The following is a 16,747-nucleotide window of genomic DNA, read 5'->3' as shown; positions in this document are numbered from 1 at the left end:
CGATTATCGGAGGTGTTGTTGGTGGTGTCGGAGGTGCTCTGATTCTTGGCGCCATAGTGTTCTTTTTAGTTCGCCGAAGAAGGGCTGGAAAAGAATCCAACGATTTGGAAGTCTTCGAACCACAGAACGATGGCTACGGGGAAGATGCCACCACAACCACAAATACAAATTCATGGCCAGCCAATAGATCTAGCATGTCTCAGCCCTTCACCAACCGACCCCCACCACCACCACCCGCCCATGGCTCTGGATACTAAGAGTCCTTTTTATATCTTTCTTACTACTCTTATTAATTATTTATTTATTTATTAAATTAATTTAATTCTATATTAAAATGGTAATAAGTAAGGCTTTCTTCTTCTTTCTTTTCTTATTACCACTATTTCTTATTCTTATTATCACTACTCTTATATTCCGGAACATACAGGTTATTTTCTTTTAATATATATTTACTACACCAACACACTCCCTTTATATTGTTATTCTTTGTTACATTACCACCACTCATTACCATTACAATTACCATTATTATTATTATTACTATAATTATTATTATTATTGCTACTATTATTCTTACTACAAGTATCTTCCTTTCTTTAATTTTGTTGATAATAAACGTGTTCTGATTACTTTTTTTTTTAAAAAAAAACCAACAAGTTGAGTGCTATTTTCAAATTTGGAAACCTTTCACGGTTAAATGAGTATCAAGTAATAAAGAAGTATGCATACAAAGGTGGTTATCTGTTGTTGTTGTTTTCTCTCTCTCTCTGTATCAAGAAAAGAAGAAGACAAAAACACACATCTTTTCTTTTAGAAACTGATGTATATATTCTCTTACAAAAACCAAATTATGTAGGTTTTTTTTTTCTTGTTCTTGTTCTTGTTCTTCTTGTTATGGACTTTTGTCTTTCATTTTCAATTTTTTTGTTGCTGTTGTTGTTGTTGTTGTTTCTGTTGCTGTTGTTGTTCTTGTACTTGTTGTTTGTTTGTTTTTTGGGGGGAATATCAAAATTAAAAATAAAAGATACACCTTCATTTAAAAGGGCAAAAGGTCCTGGTCATCTTCCTCAAAGACATCAATCTGGCCAGATTCATGTGCAGCCTTGAATTCTAAAGCTACAATTACAAAGAAATACAGTTAACATTAATAATTGCATATGCATGTATCCATGTGGTTTCAAAATAATACTAATAATTATAGTTTTTTGCTGGATATTTTACCTTCTTGCTTCTTATCGGCAGCTTCAGCGGCATCAACACCGTTCTGGATTTCCTGAATAGCGGCTCTCTCCTTCTTCTTTCCCTGCACCTTTTTCAATCTATAAATAATAGTAAAATATTATTATTAATATTAATATTAACATTAATATTATCATTATTATGAGAAGAGGGAGAAGTATTTAATAATCTACAGATTACTCCTGTGTCACGTACCTGAAGAACTCTTCTCTGTCCTGTTCGTCCAACTCAGAAATAATGTATTTAATGGTATTCTCGTAACGGGGAATAATGACGTGCTCAATCGCATTCACACGACGGTTGGTGGCCTTGATAACTTCATCAAGGATAACAAAGGCAGTCTAATATATATATATTAGCTCTATGTGTCAATAGTATATATAATCAAAGGAACTTGCCTGCAAGCTTGCAAGCTCAATAAGTGTCTCGACAGCCTTGGCATAGACTTCTTTTGTTCTTTGGATCTGCTGACCACCACGTCCAAGACCAGTGAATTCAAAAACTTTCAGAAAAAAATATATTAAATGGTGTAAGAAACATTCATCGTTTATCTCTTTCTTTTTCCCATAAAAATATATTAGCTAAACTTCTTACTGATCTCTCTTTACCATTTCCGCCTTCAGTATACATCTCAAACACGGGCAACATCACACCAGACACATTCTCTTGCTTTGCACGGACACGCAATTGAGCAGTCTTTGCGGCCTCTTGTACTTGATAGCTTTATATATATATGTACATTAATATATAATAGACAAAAACTCTCCAAATCTTCAAGGTCTCTTTCTCTCTCATTATCTTGTTATTTATTTTATTTTTACCTGATATCACCAGTGATATATTGGACCTCGGCCAAGGAGAAAGAAGCAACTTGCATGACTTGTCCCATCTTGCGCTTGAGCTTTATTTTATACACACAAATACAATCAAAAAAAAGAAAACAGAAAAACGCCAATATCAGACACCACAAAATTAAGTACACACACACACGTATATATATATATATAGGTTTTATGCGTGTATTCAAAATACTAATATTCTCGATTTTATATTTTGTTTTACCTCGTCAATTTTTTGAGTAATGGTTCTAAAACGCTTTGTAAGAGCTTCGGCTTTTCTCTTCAAGAGTGAATGACCCGTTTGAGCACCCTTTAGCTTTGACTTCATGGTAGTGAGAGCCCTAATAAAATAAAATGATATGAAAAGAGGAGTTAGAGAAGTAAATGATTATATTATGTATGTATGTATGTATGCATACATAAATATATTAAATCAAAAATAAAATAAAACAGAAAATCATAAAATGTGTGCGCGTATATAACGTGTATAATCGAATGTAATTGAAAGGAATGTATTGTAATTTGTACATTAGAGCGAGTGTTATAATTGGTTTGGATGAGTATTATCTCTGTTTATATAATGAAGTATTGTTTCGCTAATTAAGCATCATCTCAAAAAAATATATACAAAACGATTCCGGGGATGCTCCGGATTTGAACCATTTTTGTTGTTTTTTGTTTTTTTTTGAACTCTTTTTGAGGGAATGGCATCTTTTTGAACCAAGGAATATAACATAACATAATATAATAAAAATAAAATAAAAAATAAAAAATAAAATAAAATGAAGTACATACATGCGGGTTGGGAAAATGCTGATTTTTTGATTGTTACCCGACATAATATATGTGCTTTTATATATTTATGTCTTTGTTTGTGCTTTTGTGTCTGTAAAGGCCTTTATGTTTTTGTATGTGTTTAATATATGGTAAAGAAGACCTTTATAAATAAAAAAGTAAAGAAAGAAAGAGGGGAAAGGAGAAGAAGGGGTAGTTGAGGTAAGAGACAGAATTGTTTGAAAGACCGCCAGTGAAAAGTAAGAAAAAAAATGGTAAGCGGGGATTGCACTGATGAAGACAGTAGATTGTATATAAATGTGTGTGTGTGCGTGTGTAATTAGTCCGAGATTCTCAAGACGTCACTAGATTGCTAAAGAGCATAAAAAAGAGGATTTCTAAAGCCATATAATACTTGCACCTCAAACTGTAACGATTTATACGCATATATATATATATATATACTTCTTTTGAATAAGCCGTAGATGCCCTTTCTTTTCTGTTATTTAATATAAAGAAGCCTGTGAAACAGAAAACAGGCAAAAACTATTTATTATGCGTATTTGGATTCATTTATATCATGCTACTTGGTATTTTCCTTTTGCTGATATTTTATTTTATATTTCAATAAGCCTCATTACACCAAAAGCACTCTGGTGATAAAAATCTTGACCTTTTATCTTTGGTAATATATAACTGTTGATTAATATTTTAAAGAGTTTAGAGAGAGAGAAAGTTACGTATGTATGCACAATGAGAGATCTTATTTTCAACGTGTATTCAATACTTTAATGCCACGACTATGTATATATATATATATGACATTTAGCCTCCTAAAAATGGGTGCACATCTCTAACTCTTTGCGTGCATGTGTTTATGATATATTATTTACTAGGATATTAGTAGAGACAACACTCGAAGGCATTAAAAGGATTTCTTGACATATCCTCCGTTGCTCTTTTATAATCCAGGGAAGATCTTGCTTGTTTAGATCATCTGTATCTATGTATATGTCTGTTTAACGATTTATACAAGCTTTTGTTCAACTAATTATTTATTATTACCTTGAAGAAAATATTCTCTTATAATATTTCCGGTCAACGATGACTTTAAATAATCTCTAACAAGCCTTGGCTTATTTGATGGAACAGAAATCTGGTCAATTTCACCACTTTCCTTTTGATCAGTGGCCTGTCTAACCGCTAAAGATAGACATTTGATCAATATTTATCTATATTAAGTTGAGATATATGTATACATATATATTCCGCAAAAATAATAATTTACAAACCTGTAAGGATCCATTCAATAAAGGCTTCAAATTGGGACGAAAGTGCGATTACTTTTGGAACAAGTTGGTTCATTCGAGCCGTCAAGTGGCCAGACAACTCAGAGCACGCCTTGATTTTATCTCCATCGAGTAATTTTCCGTTTCCTTCGATTCTACAAAAAAAAAAATACAATTGTTTTGCGCATCTCAATACCCCATCTATAAAAAAAAAAGGGCGAAATCAATAATCTTACCCATATAGATCAGAGAGGCACGCGACAAGATAATCATTTGCAGGCAGTAGATATTCCACCACAATTTGAATCAAAGTTTTGTAGCTATGCGTTAAAGAGGTACTCCAACGCATAACATCCTAGAGAATTTATGAGGTGATCATATTGTAAGCTATGTTGTAAAAACCAGAGTGAAATATACCATTATTATTCTTAGCATTATTTACTTGTTCTGTCAATTCGTCGAAAAAATATCGTTTCAGTTCTGGAGTAGCATAACCAGTGGCCAGCATAGTTTGCATTTCTGCGCTTGGTTGAACGTCTTCCATTCCTATGTGCAATAATGTGAGCAAATTAAGATTCCTAATAAATAAATAAAAAAAAAGGACGCTCCCGTTTACCTTTGCCTTTTATAGAGTCAGTAAGCCGGTCTAAATGTCTTTCGGTTACAGAAGCGTGGGTCTTGTAGTGCTTCTCAAGTTTATCCATTGCAATTTTTATGTACTCGAGTAGATTGTTAACGTGCAAGTGAATATTGGTGATGCTATATAGTTCTGACTTGTTCATATTTAGAGCCACTAGCGATAGAGACAAAGAATGATAGATATCCACTTCATCATCTCCAGGAACTTTTCTCTTGTGCACTTCTTGCTTAGCTCGAACGGTCATAGTACCAACATCAGGTGAAAGTTCAATATTTACAACAGTTACATCCTAAATATATATAAAGATATGAAATTCATCGAACCGTTTTTTTTTCTTTTAAAAAAAAAGAGAGAGAGGGGCTATATATGTATTGGCCATATTTATTACCTTGTCCAAAATCTTTCCAATGTCAATAACACCTGTGTAGAATACACCTCCAAGACTATATAAAGAACTAGGGGATAAGAAACAGTATTGATTCTGGTTTGTCTCTTTTCACCTCAGGTATATTTTTTCATCTCTAGTTCCTATTAAAAGCAGAGACATGTTGCTTTCTACAGTATTTGTAATGTCTGGCATCAATTCAATCTTTTTTCGGGTGGGCATAAGTGTACTTGTATAAAACAGTAGATTTAGTAACTGTGTTTATGCTTATTCAAATGTTCTATTTACATTGGTCCATCCGGAGCTATTTTGTTAAGGGCAGGGAGATGTTTTCTGACTTCGATCGCATTTGGATCAAAGCCATACTAATAAGTTGGTTGCAATGAATGTTATTTATACATACATATATATATGCATACACACACAATGGTATACTTGACTATGTCCTACTTACATTAGATACAAATGGGCTGGATATTTCATACTTTGCCCACGAAATACAAGATATTATTCCATCGCTTATGACCCGCGATTGAGCGTGATCTTTTAAGGAGCTTATCAAAGCTGGAAATGTGCAAGACACCCAAGTTGGGTTTGGAAACGCAATTCCGGTTCTCATAACTTTGCCGCTGTGATATGCTACCACAAGCTCTTGGCCTAATTTTTCATTTGTTTTAAGATATATAATTTCCAGTCAAGAAAAAAAATGTATAGAAATTTAGGATGCTTAATTTGAAATCACTGTCTTTTTTTTGTTGTTTTTACGGATCATACCATCAGGACGCCATGCAATTCCTACAATCCCATCTTTTGAAAATTCTTCAGACCACACAATCTCTCCATTTATGCGGTAGAGTGTCAAACTATTGTCTTTTAGCACTACGGCTGCAAGGTTCATTACAGGGCACTTTTCAATAAACTTTGCTTCCATTTCGAGAAGGACACCATATTCCTTGCAGAAAGATTCACTTTTCATATTTTCATAATCCATATGTTCTAATTTCACTTTGAGTTGATGTTAATCCTGGAGATTGATTTCGATTGAAGAAGAAAGAAAGAAAGAAAAACAAAAATGAATTACATTAGTACTGTTGTTGATAAACAAAGACTTTATATTTCTGTGTCTGTATTTTATTTTATTATATTATATTATTATTGTTTGCATAATCAACCCATATGACGTAGATCCAAGTAGTAATAAACTTTACCGGTTTTCTGGTTCGGAATATGGTACATCAAGGGCAAACAATTGTATAGCTAAATGTGAAAGGGTCCAAGGTATACCCTCTTGATGACTTTTATTTTATAGTGGCTATTTACTTCCCTTATGAGAAATGAGTGGTGATTATAATATTCTTACGATGAGTTACAAGTCGATAGAGTATCATATATCGTGATAAACGCCTTGTTAAGTATAACATTTCTTTTGTTTCGCTGTCTTTTATATATACATATTGATAAGATGTACAGATACAGTAGACTATGTCTTGTATGAAAAGGGTTATTACTAAACGTCCCAATCAAAAAAGTACTTTCCGTACACTACGGACAGTTAAAATGCAGGTACAAAGGTGCCCAGGCAGGGTACCTATTAATACAATCAATATGTATGCTAATTATATACATATCAATAGAGTTTTGATTCAATTTGACTCAAATTGCATAGTTCATTTAACTGTTCTCACGGTAGTATATAATTTACATAGATAAATAGCCTTTGAAGGCATTCCCTTTATTCCTAGAAATATAAGTATAATGTTGGCCAAGTCCTCCCTCCTAAGATTCGCTTTTTTTATATTATCTAATCTATTGGATAAACTATATCTATTTATTTTCCTTTCAATTGTTTGGAATCGTTTCCTTTACTATTACGCATCAATATCTTACCAGTCTCTGTCATATATATATATATATATATATATATACTTGATGAGAATTTGGGTTCTCTAGTGTATATCTTTCATTTATAAAATAAAGCTTGTCTTTGGTCAATTTAATAGGAAATTTGTCTCACAAACAAATGCATAGATATGCATTATACGTTTTTCGTTCTTAACTATCAAAACAACCGCATGTTCGGACTAGGTACCAAATGAAACCTCTTTGGTAAAACAACATTTCACTTTTTGTTTTTATTTTTATTTATTTTTAAAATATATTTCCAAGTAAAGATGCTTCACATTGCATTGTCCCACCTTGTACATATCTTGATCCGTTTCGATTGACCTTTTTTATTTTACTTTGAAGAGTTCTTATTGGAGAATTTTATGCGGGGGAGAACCCTTATTTAGATTGTTTTGACTATGGGTTGGCAGAGATTGGGGCTCACTTTGATTTTATACGAGCTTTTAACCAAGTATCTAGTATAGTCTCAAGATTGAGTAAGTAATTATACCAGTTTTCTATTTTCTTTTTTTTTGGTTATTACTAATTCGTTAATATCATCACTTTTAGTATACAATTCTCAGAATGGACATTGTTATTAGTATAAGGTATCAACAAGTGGTGCTCAAGACTTTGTTTTGTAAATTTGTAAAGGCAAGTCTAAGAAATAAATGAAACAAGTCATGTAGTGTGAACCATGATTTTTCTACCACTAAAATTACAAAAAAAAGGGCAGCTTTGTGTCAGTGTAACTTGCCAATGTGATACTTACACATACACATACGCATATATATATATATTTATATATGTATATGTACATAAATGCCATTTTGATTCTTGACATTATGTAGGTTAAAACTCCATGCATTTATTTCATTCATTCGTGTAAAGGTAAAGGAAGAAAGGGTAGCCATCTGAGACGTTGTTAAACAGCCAGTATGATGATTTATTAAAGTGTTTGACTTGAATAGCGTGATGTGACATGCTTCCCAATTGTTCATTGGTATTTTGATGCTAATATGCATGCACAAGTGGGCTAGACATAAATGTATATTTATATTTACAGCTTATTAAGCAATTACTGCTCATACAAGCCTACTGTTGTAATGCTTATTCTTATTACTAAATCAAATGTTTTAAGCCTATCTTTAATAAACATACTTTATTATTTACATGAAGCAACTACTTTTTTTTTATTTGAAAGAAAATGGACAAATAAGATCTGTTCAAATCTGACGCCCTTTCTTTCTTGCCCCGTGTCAAAATACGCCCTCTATACAAACAAACACACACACACACACACAAAATAACCCTTCTCCTGTGACCCGATCTGTCCCATTTTTTTGGAGTGGGATTCTAAAAGCAATGAGCCTGCATAATTTTTGTCTTTTTATTTATTTTTCTCCTAGGGCGAGCTTGAATCTTTAAATTTTCACAGGAAAAAGTATTGAATGCATACATGGTTAATGTCCCTTCCCCTTACACATATGATCGTTTCTTTTGTATGGAATATTGCTAATGGGTCAACCTTATGGATATACCATATATATATATTGTACAGACGATGATCTGCTTGATTAATACATGAATAATTACAAAAAAATAATAGACGACTTGGTAATCTGTTATTTGAAGGACAATCCTATTGGATCTTTTATTGCCGAAACAGATAAAAAATAATAATACGTGTTAGAGCCCATTCAACCATACGCTATATCCAAAGAATGACGCCGTCCTTAATGAAGTATATCTAAATGAAAATCTATTGAACAACTTATATCGAGAAGAGTAATTTTTTTTACAATGGCGTATTAAACATTGTGTTCAAGTGGATACAAAATTTCCAAAAAAAGTCAAAATCTCTACTGATTTCTCACAATAATGCTCAGATTCAAAGACTGTCAAGCCGTACTTGACTTGAACAAGCTAAGAGAAGATGTAGAAGACAAGTTCCAAAGTAAAGAAAGTTCTTGGTAAAATTGTTTTCGTTAAGAGTTGTATTTGGAGACAATTTAAACAGTGTAATCCACTATTGGATCAGATCAGATCATCTCCAAGAAACTTTTCAAACTAGAGAAAACCCCATTTTTATAGTAGAAATTTAAAGTTTTATTTATTAATACGATTTCAATCGGAATGTAGATTCCATTTTTAAAAGAGATAATGCTTCAGATTGTTGTTTGCTTGATCTCACACTTCTTTACAGATTCAGGGTGAGATTTATTGAATAAAGTGATAGGAATGATCAATTAGAAGAGACACAAAGAAAAGAAATTGGGTGAATAAGGATATCACTATATTTATTTGAGTCACCGTTATATCCTTTCCCTTTTTACCCTCCAGGTCCTTCAAGATCTCCTCTACGTCCCTTTTTATGCCCTTGTGCTCCTTTAACATGGCGCTATTACAGTGTACGACATGGTAGCTAGGCTACAGCGTGTTTTCTCATTAAGGATTCTTGGAGAAAATATTCCATATAGTCTTTCTAATAAACACGAGCTTAAATCAAGTATTTCGCCGAGCCTCTTTTACTCGTAAAAATTACAAAAGCAAATAAATAGAAAACAAGTGTGGTATATTGCTCTGTGACAGTAGAACAGAGTAGTGGCGGAGTTGATATTTTCATTGAGTTTGAAGCATTACAAAAAACAACAGCAACAGGAAAGAAAGTAATTGAAATGAAAGCAAAGGACTTTATGACAATAATAATACTGTAGATTGTAATGAATCAAATTACTGCAAGTCACTTTTGGTTTAAAAGCGCTACATTATATGTTATGTACATCTTACCAAAGCCTTGGTTTGCTATTCTTTTTTTTTTTCTTTTTTTTTTTACATCCCAGTCTGAGGTTTAATTTTCTTAAAAAAAATATATATAGTTCACACTTTACGCCAATAGAATCTTTAGCTAACTTTAAAATTGCCATAAATACGTTGTAAAGCAGTTCATGTGTAAGGTTCGGTTGGCTTTACGCTTTTGGTACCGGTTATTTCGGTTAGGAATGGTTTCTTTAGACTCTCTTGGGACCAAAAACAGAAAGAGAGAAAAAAGAAATTCAGGCTTTTGGGAGCACAAAATGACTCAATACGTCAACTCTGACTACTAAAATAAAAAAGAAATACAAGATGAAGGCACCCTAGGAAAACTTATAAAACACTAATTTATTTATTTATTTATTTATTTATTTAGAAAAAAAAATTGTGGGTATTTCAAGAGACGATTATTAATGATATACATTGGCCTGTTTGTGATTTGATCTGTTACTAAAGTAAATTAAGAAAAATAAAAAACTGAAGCAAAACGAGCTAATGGACAAATGAAAGACGATTTTAGAGAAATATTGATATATAAATCTATATATAACAATAGTAATGACAGAATCGGTGTGTAGTTTCCGCTAAAAAGTAAAATGATACTTGCAACATAAAGCCTACTGTAGTACTTTTTATAAATATAATCATTTACTTTAGAACCTTATTTTCATAGTTAGTGATAGGTAGAGCACAAGATGTTATTATGATACTTTGGACTGGTGTAGAGAACGAGGATTATTGTGGCGTATAAGAAATGGTTTCATTAATAAAATAAAAAGTCTGTGTGTTTTGCAACGTTTGGTTAACAGCGCACAAGACACTGCATCCTTAAATATGCAAAGACCAGAAAAGTAATAAGATGGACTAACGAGTACTTGGTCAATTGGAACGAATTATTTGAGTTTCAAGCCTATTTGAATCACCCGACAAAATGTGATTTTTTTTTGGTTGCAGTTATCACTAGAAAGACAGGGCTAATCAGCCACCAAAAAAGGACATTTTCTCATGACATTTTTCTTTTTGATTATGATTATATGTGAATATGAAAGGGCACGTCCATTATACTCAAAACTTCATGGCTAGCCGGGGGAACTGTACCTGAACATTCTAACTTGTTTTAGAGAACAGAGTACCCTTAATTGGCGCACTTTGGCCCTTATAAATATGAATCGGATAAAACGGACACTAATCTTTTTTTTTTCTCTTCTCTCTTTTCTTTCTTCCTCTAGTATCTTACCCTCGCCCCTTCTCTAAAGGACATTCTCTCTCCTTGAACTACAATGCCTAACAACGCAGGATGGAAACGATCTGATGCCGCGTCTTCACACAACGAAGAATTGGAACCTCTTGTTGCTGTTGAGTACCGTGTACTCTATGATCCAGGCAAGTTTACTTTTCTCTAGTCTGTTTTCAAATACGCTATAGATATTTTCATTATTATGTTTATATAATCCTTTAATACGTCAAAACGCAAACTTTCCTCCCAAAAAAGAACACATACCCCTTCCTCTCCTTTTCTCTTTGTCTCTGTGACATTCATTATTCCCGTCTTTTGTGTACTGCCACCAACTCTTCTAATTCGGTGCTTATCTATTCTGGATGAAGCCGAAGGAGGAGGAGGAACGAGGGGGGGAAGGTGGAGTAGAAAGAAGAAGAAAAAAAGAAATTTAAAGGGAATCTTATTTATGTCATTGATTATGATCGCAATATACTCCACAGCTATTTAAACAAATAAAATAAAGAAAAGAGCCATAAGCACACACGCATATATATATATATATATTTCTTCTTCTTCTTCTTCTTTTACTGGATCCCCCATTCTGTCCTTTCTGTCCTTTCAATATTTTTTTTCTACCTTTTCTTTCTTTCTTTCTATGCCTCCTTCAGTATTAGAATCTTCTCCGCTTCAAACTACTGGTCCCATCAAATTCAATAATGTGAACCATCAAAAGAACAACTCACTAAATCTTCAAGACTTTCCAAATTATTCAGATCTCGAGAATGCCAATGAAGGAGGAAAATACAACAGGTTCTTGCGTACCATAAAGCAGTGGAGATTCCAGGTAAAGCAAAAAATAATAATAATATATATATATTTTAAAAAAAAAAAAAACTTCCGTACTAATATATATTTATCTTTTCGTGCCCTAAAGCATCGGGAATTCCTAGCAGAGTTCATTGGCACATTTATTCTTGTGCTACTGATAGATGGCGTCGCTGCCGAACAGACCCTGTTTGGAACCAAGTCATGGCTCACATCTTCATTTGGCACTGGTAAGTTGTTTTAAAAGGATACAAGAGAGAGAGAGAGAGATGGTTAAAATGAAGATATTTAATGAAACATAAATATATTCTATTATCTAGGCCTTGCAGTGTTGTCTGGAATCTGTTTGTCTGGCCATATTTCTGTAAGTCAATAATATACAATATTTTATCAACAAGAGGTCATAGTGCTAACACTCTCTGTTTTTTCTTTTTATTAAGGGAGGTCACATTAACCCTGCTGTTACTTTGGCTTTCTGGGCATTCAGTGGGTTCCCTACTCGCAAGGTTCCGGTCTACATCACAGCCCAAATTGCCGGTGCATTTACTGCCGCAGCTGTATTGTACTCCGTCATTCTGCCGGCTATCACAGAGTTTGATGGTGGTGTTCGTCAGATCGAGGGCCCCCTGTCAACTGCTGGAATCTTTGCCACATACTCGCCTCTCTATGTTGGCACTGGTGCTGCTGTTGCCTCCGAAGTTGTCGGAACTGCCCTGTTGCTGCTGATCATCATGTCCAGTGGCCACCCTAACAACCTGCCCTTCGTCACTTCCCAAGGGTTTGTAATCGGTATTGGTGTCATAATCATCTGTCTCAGCATCGGATATACCTCTGGATTTTCTCTCAATCCAGCCCGTGATATTGGTCCTCGTCTCTTTACTGCTTTGGCTGGCTGGGGCTTTGATGTCTTTACCGTCCACAACTACTATTCTCTTGTTCCCATCTTTGCTCCTCTTCTTGGAGCCATGATCGGTGCACTCACCTTTGTGATCTTTGTAGATCAATAAGTCTCTAAAGAACCTTTACTATATATCTTTTCTTTTCTTTATTTACCCTTTCCACTTTAACCCTTCATTACTGTCGTACAAAAAAAAGAAGAAGAAGAGTATGTAACATTTTTCCTTCTATTCCTGTGAAAATAATGTAGATAGCACTCGAATAAAATTAAACCAAAAAAATAAAATAATATGAATCGATCAATTCTTTTAAAGATTCTCAAATACAGTTAAATACAATACAATTAAATACAGTTGAATAAAATACATTCTACATGGACTGCTTCTATTTCTTGCTAAACCATCCTCCCCCAGACTTCTTTTCTTCTCCACCCTTCTTGGGGATTTCAAGCTTAACAAATTTGTGAGTGCCATCCTGCGATTTTTCAACCACAAAATGCACTCGTCCACCATCCATGACCTCATCATTCTCATTTGCCTTTGCGATCAAATTAACCACCTTACGCTCTACTTCATACTTGATACTGCGTGCACCATATCGAATGTTGTATCCCTGTGCCAGCACATCCACCACATCATTATCCCAGCTCAATTCAATCCCATGACGCGACTTTGCCTTTTCAGCCCAGCGTCTCAACTCCTTTGCCGTAATCTCTCGGAGCTCATCTTCACTGAACGGCAAAAAGAAGAGGACTTCATTGATGCGACCTAGAAACTCATCTCTTCGGAAGTGATCGTACAGAATTGGATAGATGACTTTTTCGATGAACTGGCGCGACAATGAAATGCTTTCGTCAGTCGTTGCTCCTGTTGCCTTGTTGGTCTCAGTTTTTGCTAAAGACCCTGAAGACTCTGCTGGCGAAATACCGACTCCGGTTGCTGTGGCAGTCCCGGTGGACTGGGCATCGCGAGTAACAGAGGCTTCTAATCGAAGTAGCTCGGCTTCGTCGGCAATTTCATGCTGAGCCAAGTTTGAAGTCATGATAAAGATTGCATCCTTGCACTCTACTGTAGTACCCTTTCCGTCTGTGATACGGCCTTCATCAAATAGTTGCAGCATAACAGTCAGAACATCAGGGTGTGCCTTGAGATTTGTGTACAAAAAAAATGATTATTATTAAATATACATCATTTATTTTTCTTCTTCTTTCAATTCTACTCATAACACTCACCTTTTCTACTTCATCCAATAACACAACAGCATTTGGACCTATTTAATATGAACACATAAAAGTATTAAATAATTGGCTAAAGAATATAGTAATTAGACTTACACTCTTTTAGCTTTTCTGTCAGTTGTCCTCCTTCATCATATCCCTTTATTAAATAAGAAAAAAAATATCGAATGTAAGCAATTATCATTGTCTTGCTTTTCTTTTCTTTTTTTCAGCTAATAATTCAAGATTCATTTACCACATATCCTGGAGGAGAACCAATAAAACGGGATACATCATGCTGGTTAAATAGATAAATGTATATTAGACATATGTGTCATTTTGTCAAAAGCATATTGTCTCTCTCTCTCTCTTTTTTTCCCTTCATTTATTACCTTGTGCTGGAACTCGCTCATATCAATACGAACAAATCCTTTGTCTAGTTGATCACCATGCAAATACTCCACCAAAGCTATAAAACAAAATTCTCTCTTTAATTAGTAAAAGAAAACCACTTTATCAAAAGAATAACAAATAAACACTTTTTTTTTTTTACCTTTGGCCAATTCAGTCTTTCCTACTCCCGACGATCCACAAAACAAGAATACAAGAGGATGCTCTTCATCGTGCCAGCCATTCTGCTTGCGCCGGATAGCACTTGCCAAGGCATGGATTGGACCCAATTGGCCGACGATTCGATTCTTTAATGCTCCTTCCAAAGGATGTTTCTTTCGATACTCCTTTTCTTTTTGCATCCGCTCCTTCTTCTTTTGGTCTTCGTAAGCAGCCTTGTCGACCGAGTAGCTTGCCTCTTTTTCTCGGAGCATGTATTCGATCTCTTCATTGTCTTCGCCAGTGTATCTCTGGACATGGTAAAGATACTCACGTGGAGTAAGCCCACTAGAGTTCGAGATCAAAGGATCCGCGAGATTGGCCAACAGTAGCTGTACCACAGTCGGATTGCCAATAATGACAGCGTAGTGCAGAGCAGTATAATCACGGTAATCACGGAATGGCATCAGTTCGCGCGAGAAGTCGGTCTGACGAAGTGCGGCCTCTTGGTTAGTACGAGGAATATACTGGTCTACCTCATTAGGATCTAAATACATAATACATATATGTAAGTGAATCGGTTTATTGATTGATTGGTTGTAGTTTTCTTTTTTGCTGTGCTTTGTGTGTAAAGAATTCTTATTTTATTTTACCTGCTCCTTTTTCTAACAAAAGTCTAACTGCTGGCTCATTATCTTGAATGACAGCCACTTGCTACAATTTTTATTAGGTTGATACGGTGTATTATGTATAATAGCTACAATGGTTTACCAGAGGTGTCCATCCTCCTTGGTGACGGGCATTAGGATCAAATGTAGGGTCTTTGATAAGCCTAATACAAAAAATACAAAGAAAAAGAAAGAAAGAAAGAATCAATATCTTGATGATTTATATAGAAACACTTGATTTCTTACTTTTGAAGAAGTCCAATATCATTGCGAACAATGGCTTTACAGACTCTATTGCTCAGATCTGTGTAGATATTTTGAAAACGCATATATTTGTATATTTAGATTATTTGAGTTCAACCAACCAATAATAATAATAATCGAGAATTGTATTATAATTCTTTAGACTACGGGTACTTTTTATCTATATATCTTTTGCATAATCTTTGTTAAAAAAAACAAAAACAAAAAGGAATTTTTTTTTTTAGCTGTTACCACTTATTTCAAGTGCATAAACGGTGTTGTGGTTGGCAACAACTGCTCCTACACTAACAGTAGCACCAGCAGCTACTGCAGAAGCCACGGCAATACGACTACTCCAGTGACTATACTGAGATGCAGAAATCTTTTGATGGTGATATCTTGCCACCCTTGTAAAGCGCATTATTTCTGGTTTTGTATTCATGGGTCGACTTAAACCAGTCAAAAGGCGTGGTGTTTCGAGACTTGTCTTTACCAGCCCTGCTACACTTGCCAACAAGGGTTTTGTTTTTGGTAAATGAGTTCTCCACATGTTGTGTCAGCAATGAGAAAAGTATAAAAAAAGAAAAAGGAAACAGAGAGAGAGAGAGAGAGAGAACGAATAATTAAATTTAATAATTGATTAATTGATTAATTAATCTCCATTTCTCTTTTATAGTCCAAATATTACCGGACATTTTTTTTTTTTTTTTTTACTTTCTGTCTGCCTGTCTGTCTGTCTGAAATATCCAAAAGCGGAAATCAAAGTCACGATTGGTTATCGTTTTCAGAAATGGGTAAACACTACCCAGGTTCTTTATAAGTCTTGTCTTGTTTGTTCTTGGCACAACACAAAAAAAAATAATGTCATTCTTGTCACAGTTCACACGATCCGTATTCCAGCAGGCACGACCACAGAACCCCATGATGGTTGCCTTCCAGCACCAGACCATCAATTCTCCCATCCTCAACCTCGTACGTACAATGAAAGTACGATCGTCAGTAAAGAAGATCTGTGACGGGTGCTCGACTGTCAGACGTAGAGGAAAATTGTTTGTAACCTGCAGCAAGAACAAGAAGCACAAGCAGCGTCAGGGATAAAAGAACGAAAGAAAGAAAGACGCACACATACATCAACTAAATAAACAAAGTTTGGCGAAAAAAGGACCTAACCAAACAACCAAACAACTAGACCACCAACCAGCAAATCAACCAAAAAAAAATAAATAAATATGAAATAAATAAAAAAAGAGGGTCCCTGAAACAATG

At 34.5% G+C, this 16,747-nt stretch overlaps 4 protein-coding genes across 4 annotated transcripts; 2 read left to right on the top strand and 2 right to left on the bottom strand.

Annotated features, from left to right (window-relative positions):
- Positions 1-812: 812 nt before the first annotated feature.
- PHYBLDRAFT_157763 (hypothetical protein) lies at positions 813-3,028 on the bottom strand. Its single transcript, XM_018433671.1, has 8 exons — positions 2,874-3,028; positions 2,302-2,419; positions 2,061-2,140; positions 1,848-1,960; positions 1,638-1,741; positions 1,435-1,580; positions 1,222-1,319; positions 813-1,116 (listed from the first exon to the last, which is right to left on the bottom strand). Exons 1-8 carry the CDS (start codon positions 2,915-2,917, stop codon positions 1,037-1,039), a joined length of 783 nt encoding a protein of 260 aa, XP_018295490.1. The 5' UTR covers positions 2,918-3,028; the 3' UTR covers positions 813-1,036.
- An 8,710-nt stretch (positions 3,029-11,738) lies between these two features.
- Positions 11,739-12,915, top strand: PHYBLDRAFT_60581 (hypothetical protein; the record flags this gene model as incomplete). The annotated part of the gene is made up of 4 exons (XM_018440664.1): positions 11,739-11,927; positions 12,018-12,138; positions 12,229-12,272; positions 12,349-12,915. The coding sequence occupies 4 exons, from the start codon at positions 11,739-11,741 to the stop codon at positions 12,913-12,915; spliced, it is 921 nt and encodes a 306-aa protein (XP_018295489.1).
- A 274-nt stretch (positions 12,916-13,189) lies between these two features.
- On the bottom strand, positions 13,190-15,407 carry PHYBLDRAFT_108084 (hypothetical protein; the record flags this gene model as incomplete). The annotated part of the gene is made up of 9 exons (XM_018428029.1): positions 13,190-13,671; positions 13,732-13,948; positions 14,037-14,074; positions 14,139-14,181; positions 14,278-14,319; positions 14,414-14,490; positions 14,575-15,117; positions 15,224-15,284; positions 15,342-15,407. Coding segments are annotated over 9 exons (1,569 nt in total), but the record flags the coding sequence as incomplete, so codon positions are not given.
- Positions 15,408-16,405: 998 nt separating this feature from the next.
- On the top strand, positions 16,406-16,579 carry PHYBLDRAFT_17077 (hypothetical protein; the record flags this gene model as incomplete). Its single annotated transcript, XM_018436427.1, has 1 exon — positions 16,406-16,579. One exon carries the CDS (start codon positions 16,406-16,408, stop codon positions 16,577-16,579), a length of 174 nt encoding a protein of 57 aa, XP_018295487.1.
- Positions 16,580-16,747: the final 168 nt, after the last annotated feature.

Source organism: Phycomyces blakesleeanus (genome assembly GCF_001638985.1).
Source record: "Phycomyces blakesleeanus NRRL 1555(-) unplaced genomic scaffold PHYBLscaffold_4, whole genome shotgun sequence".
Lineage (NCBI taxonomy): Eukaryota > Fungi > Mucoromycota > Mucoromycetes > Mucorales > Phycomycetaceae > Phycomyces > Phycomyces blakesleeanus.
Note: the sequence above shows the minus strand (reverse complement) of the source record. Positions and strands in the feature narration are given on the sequence as shown.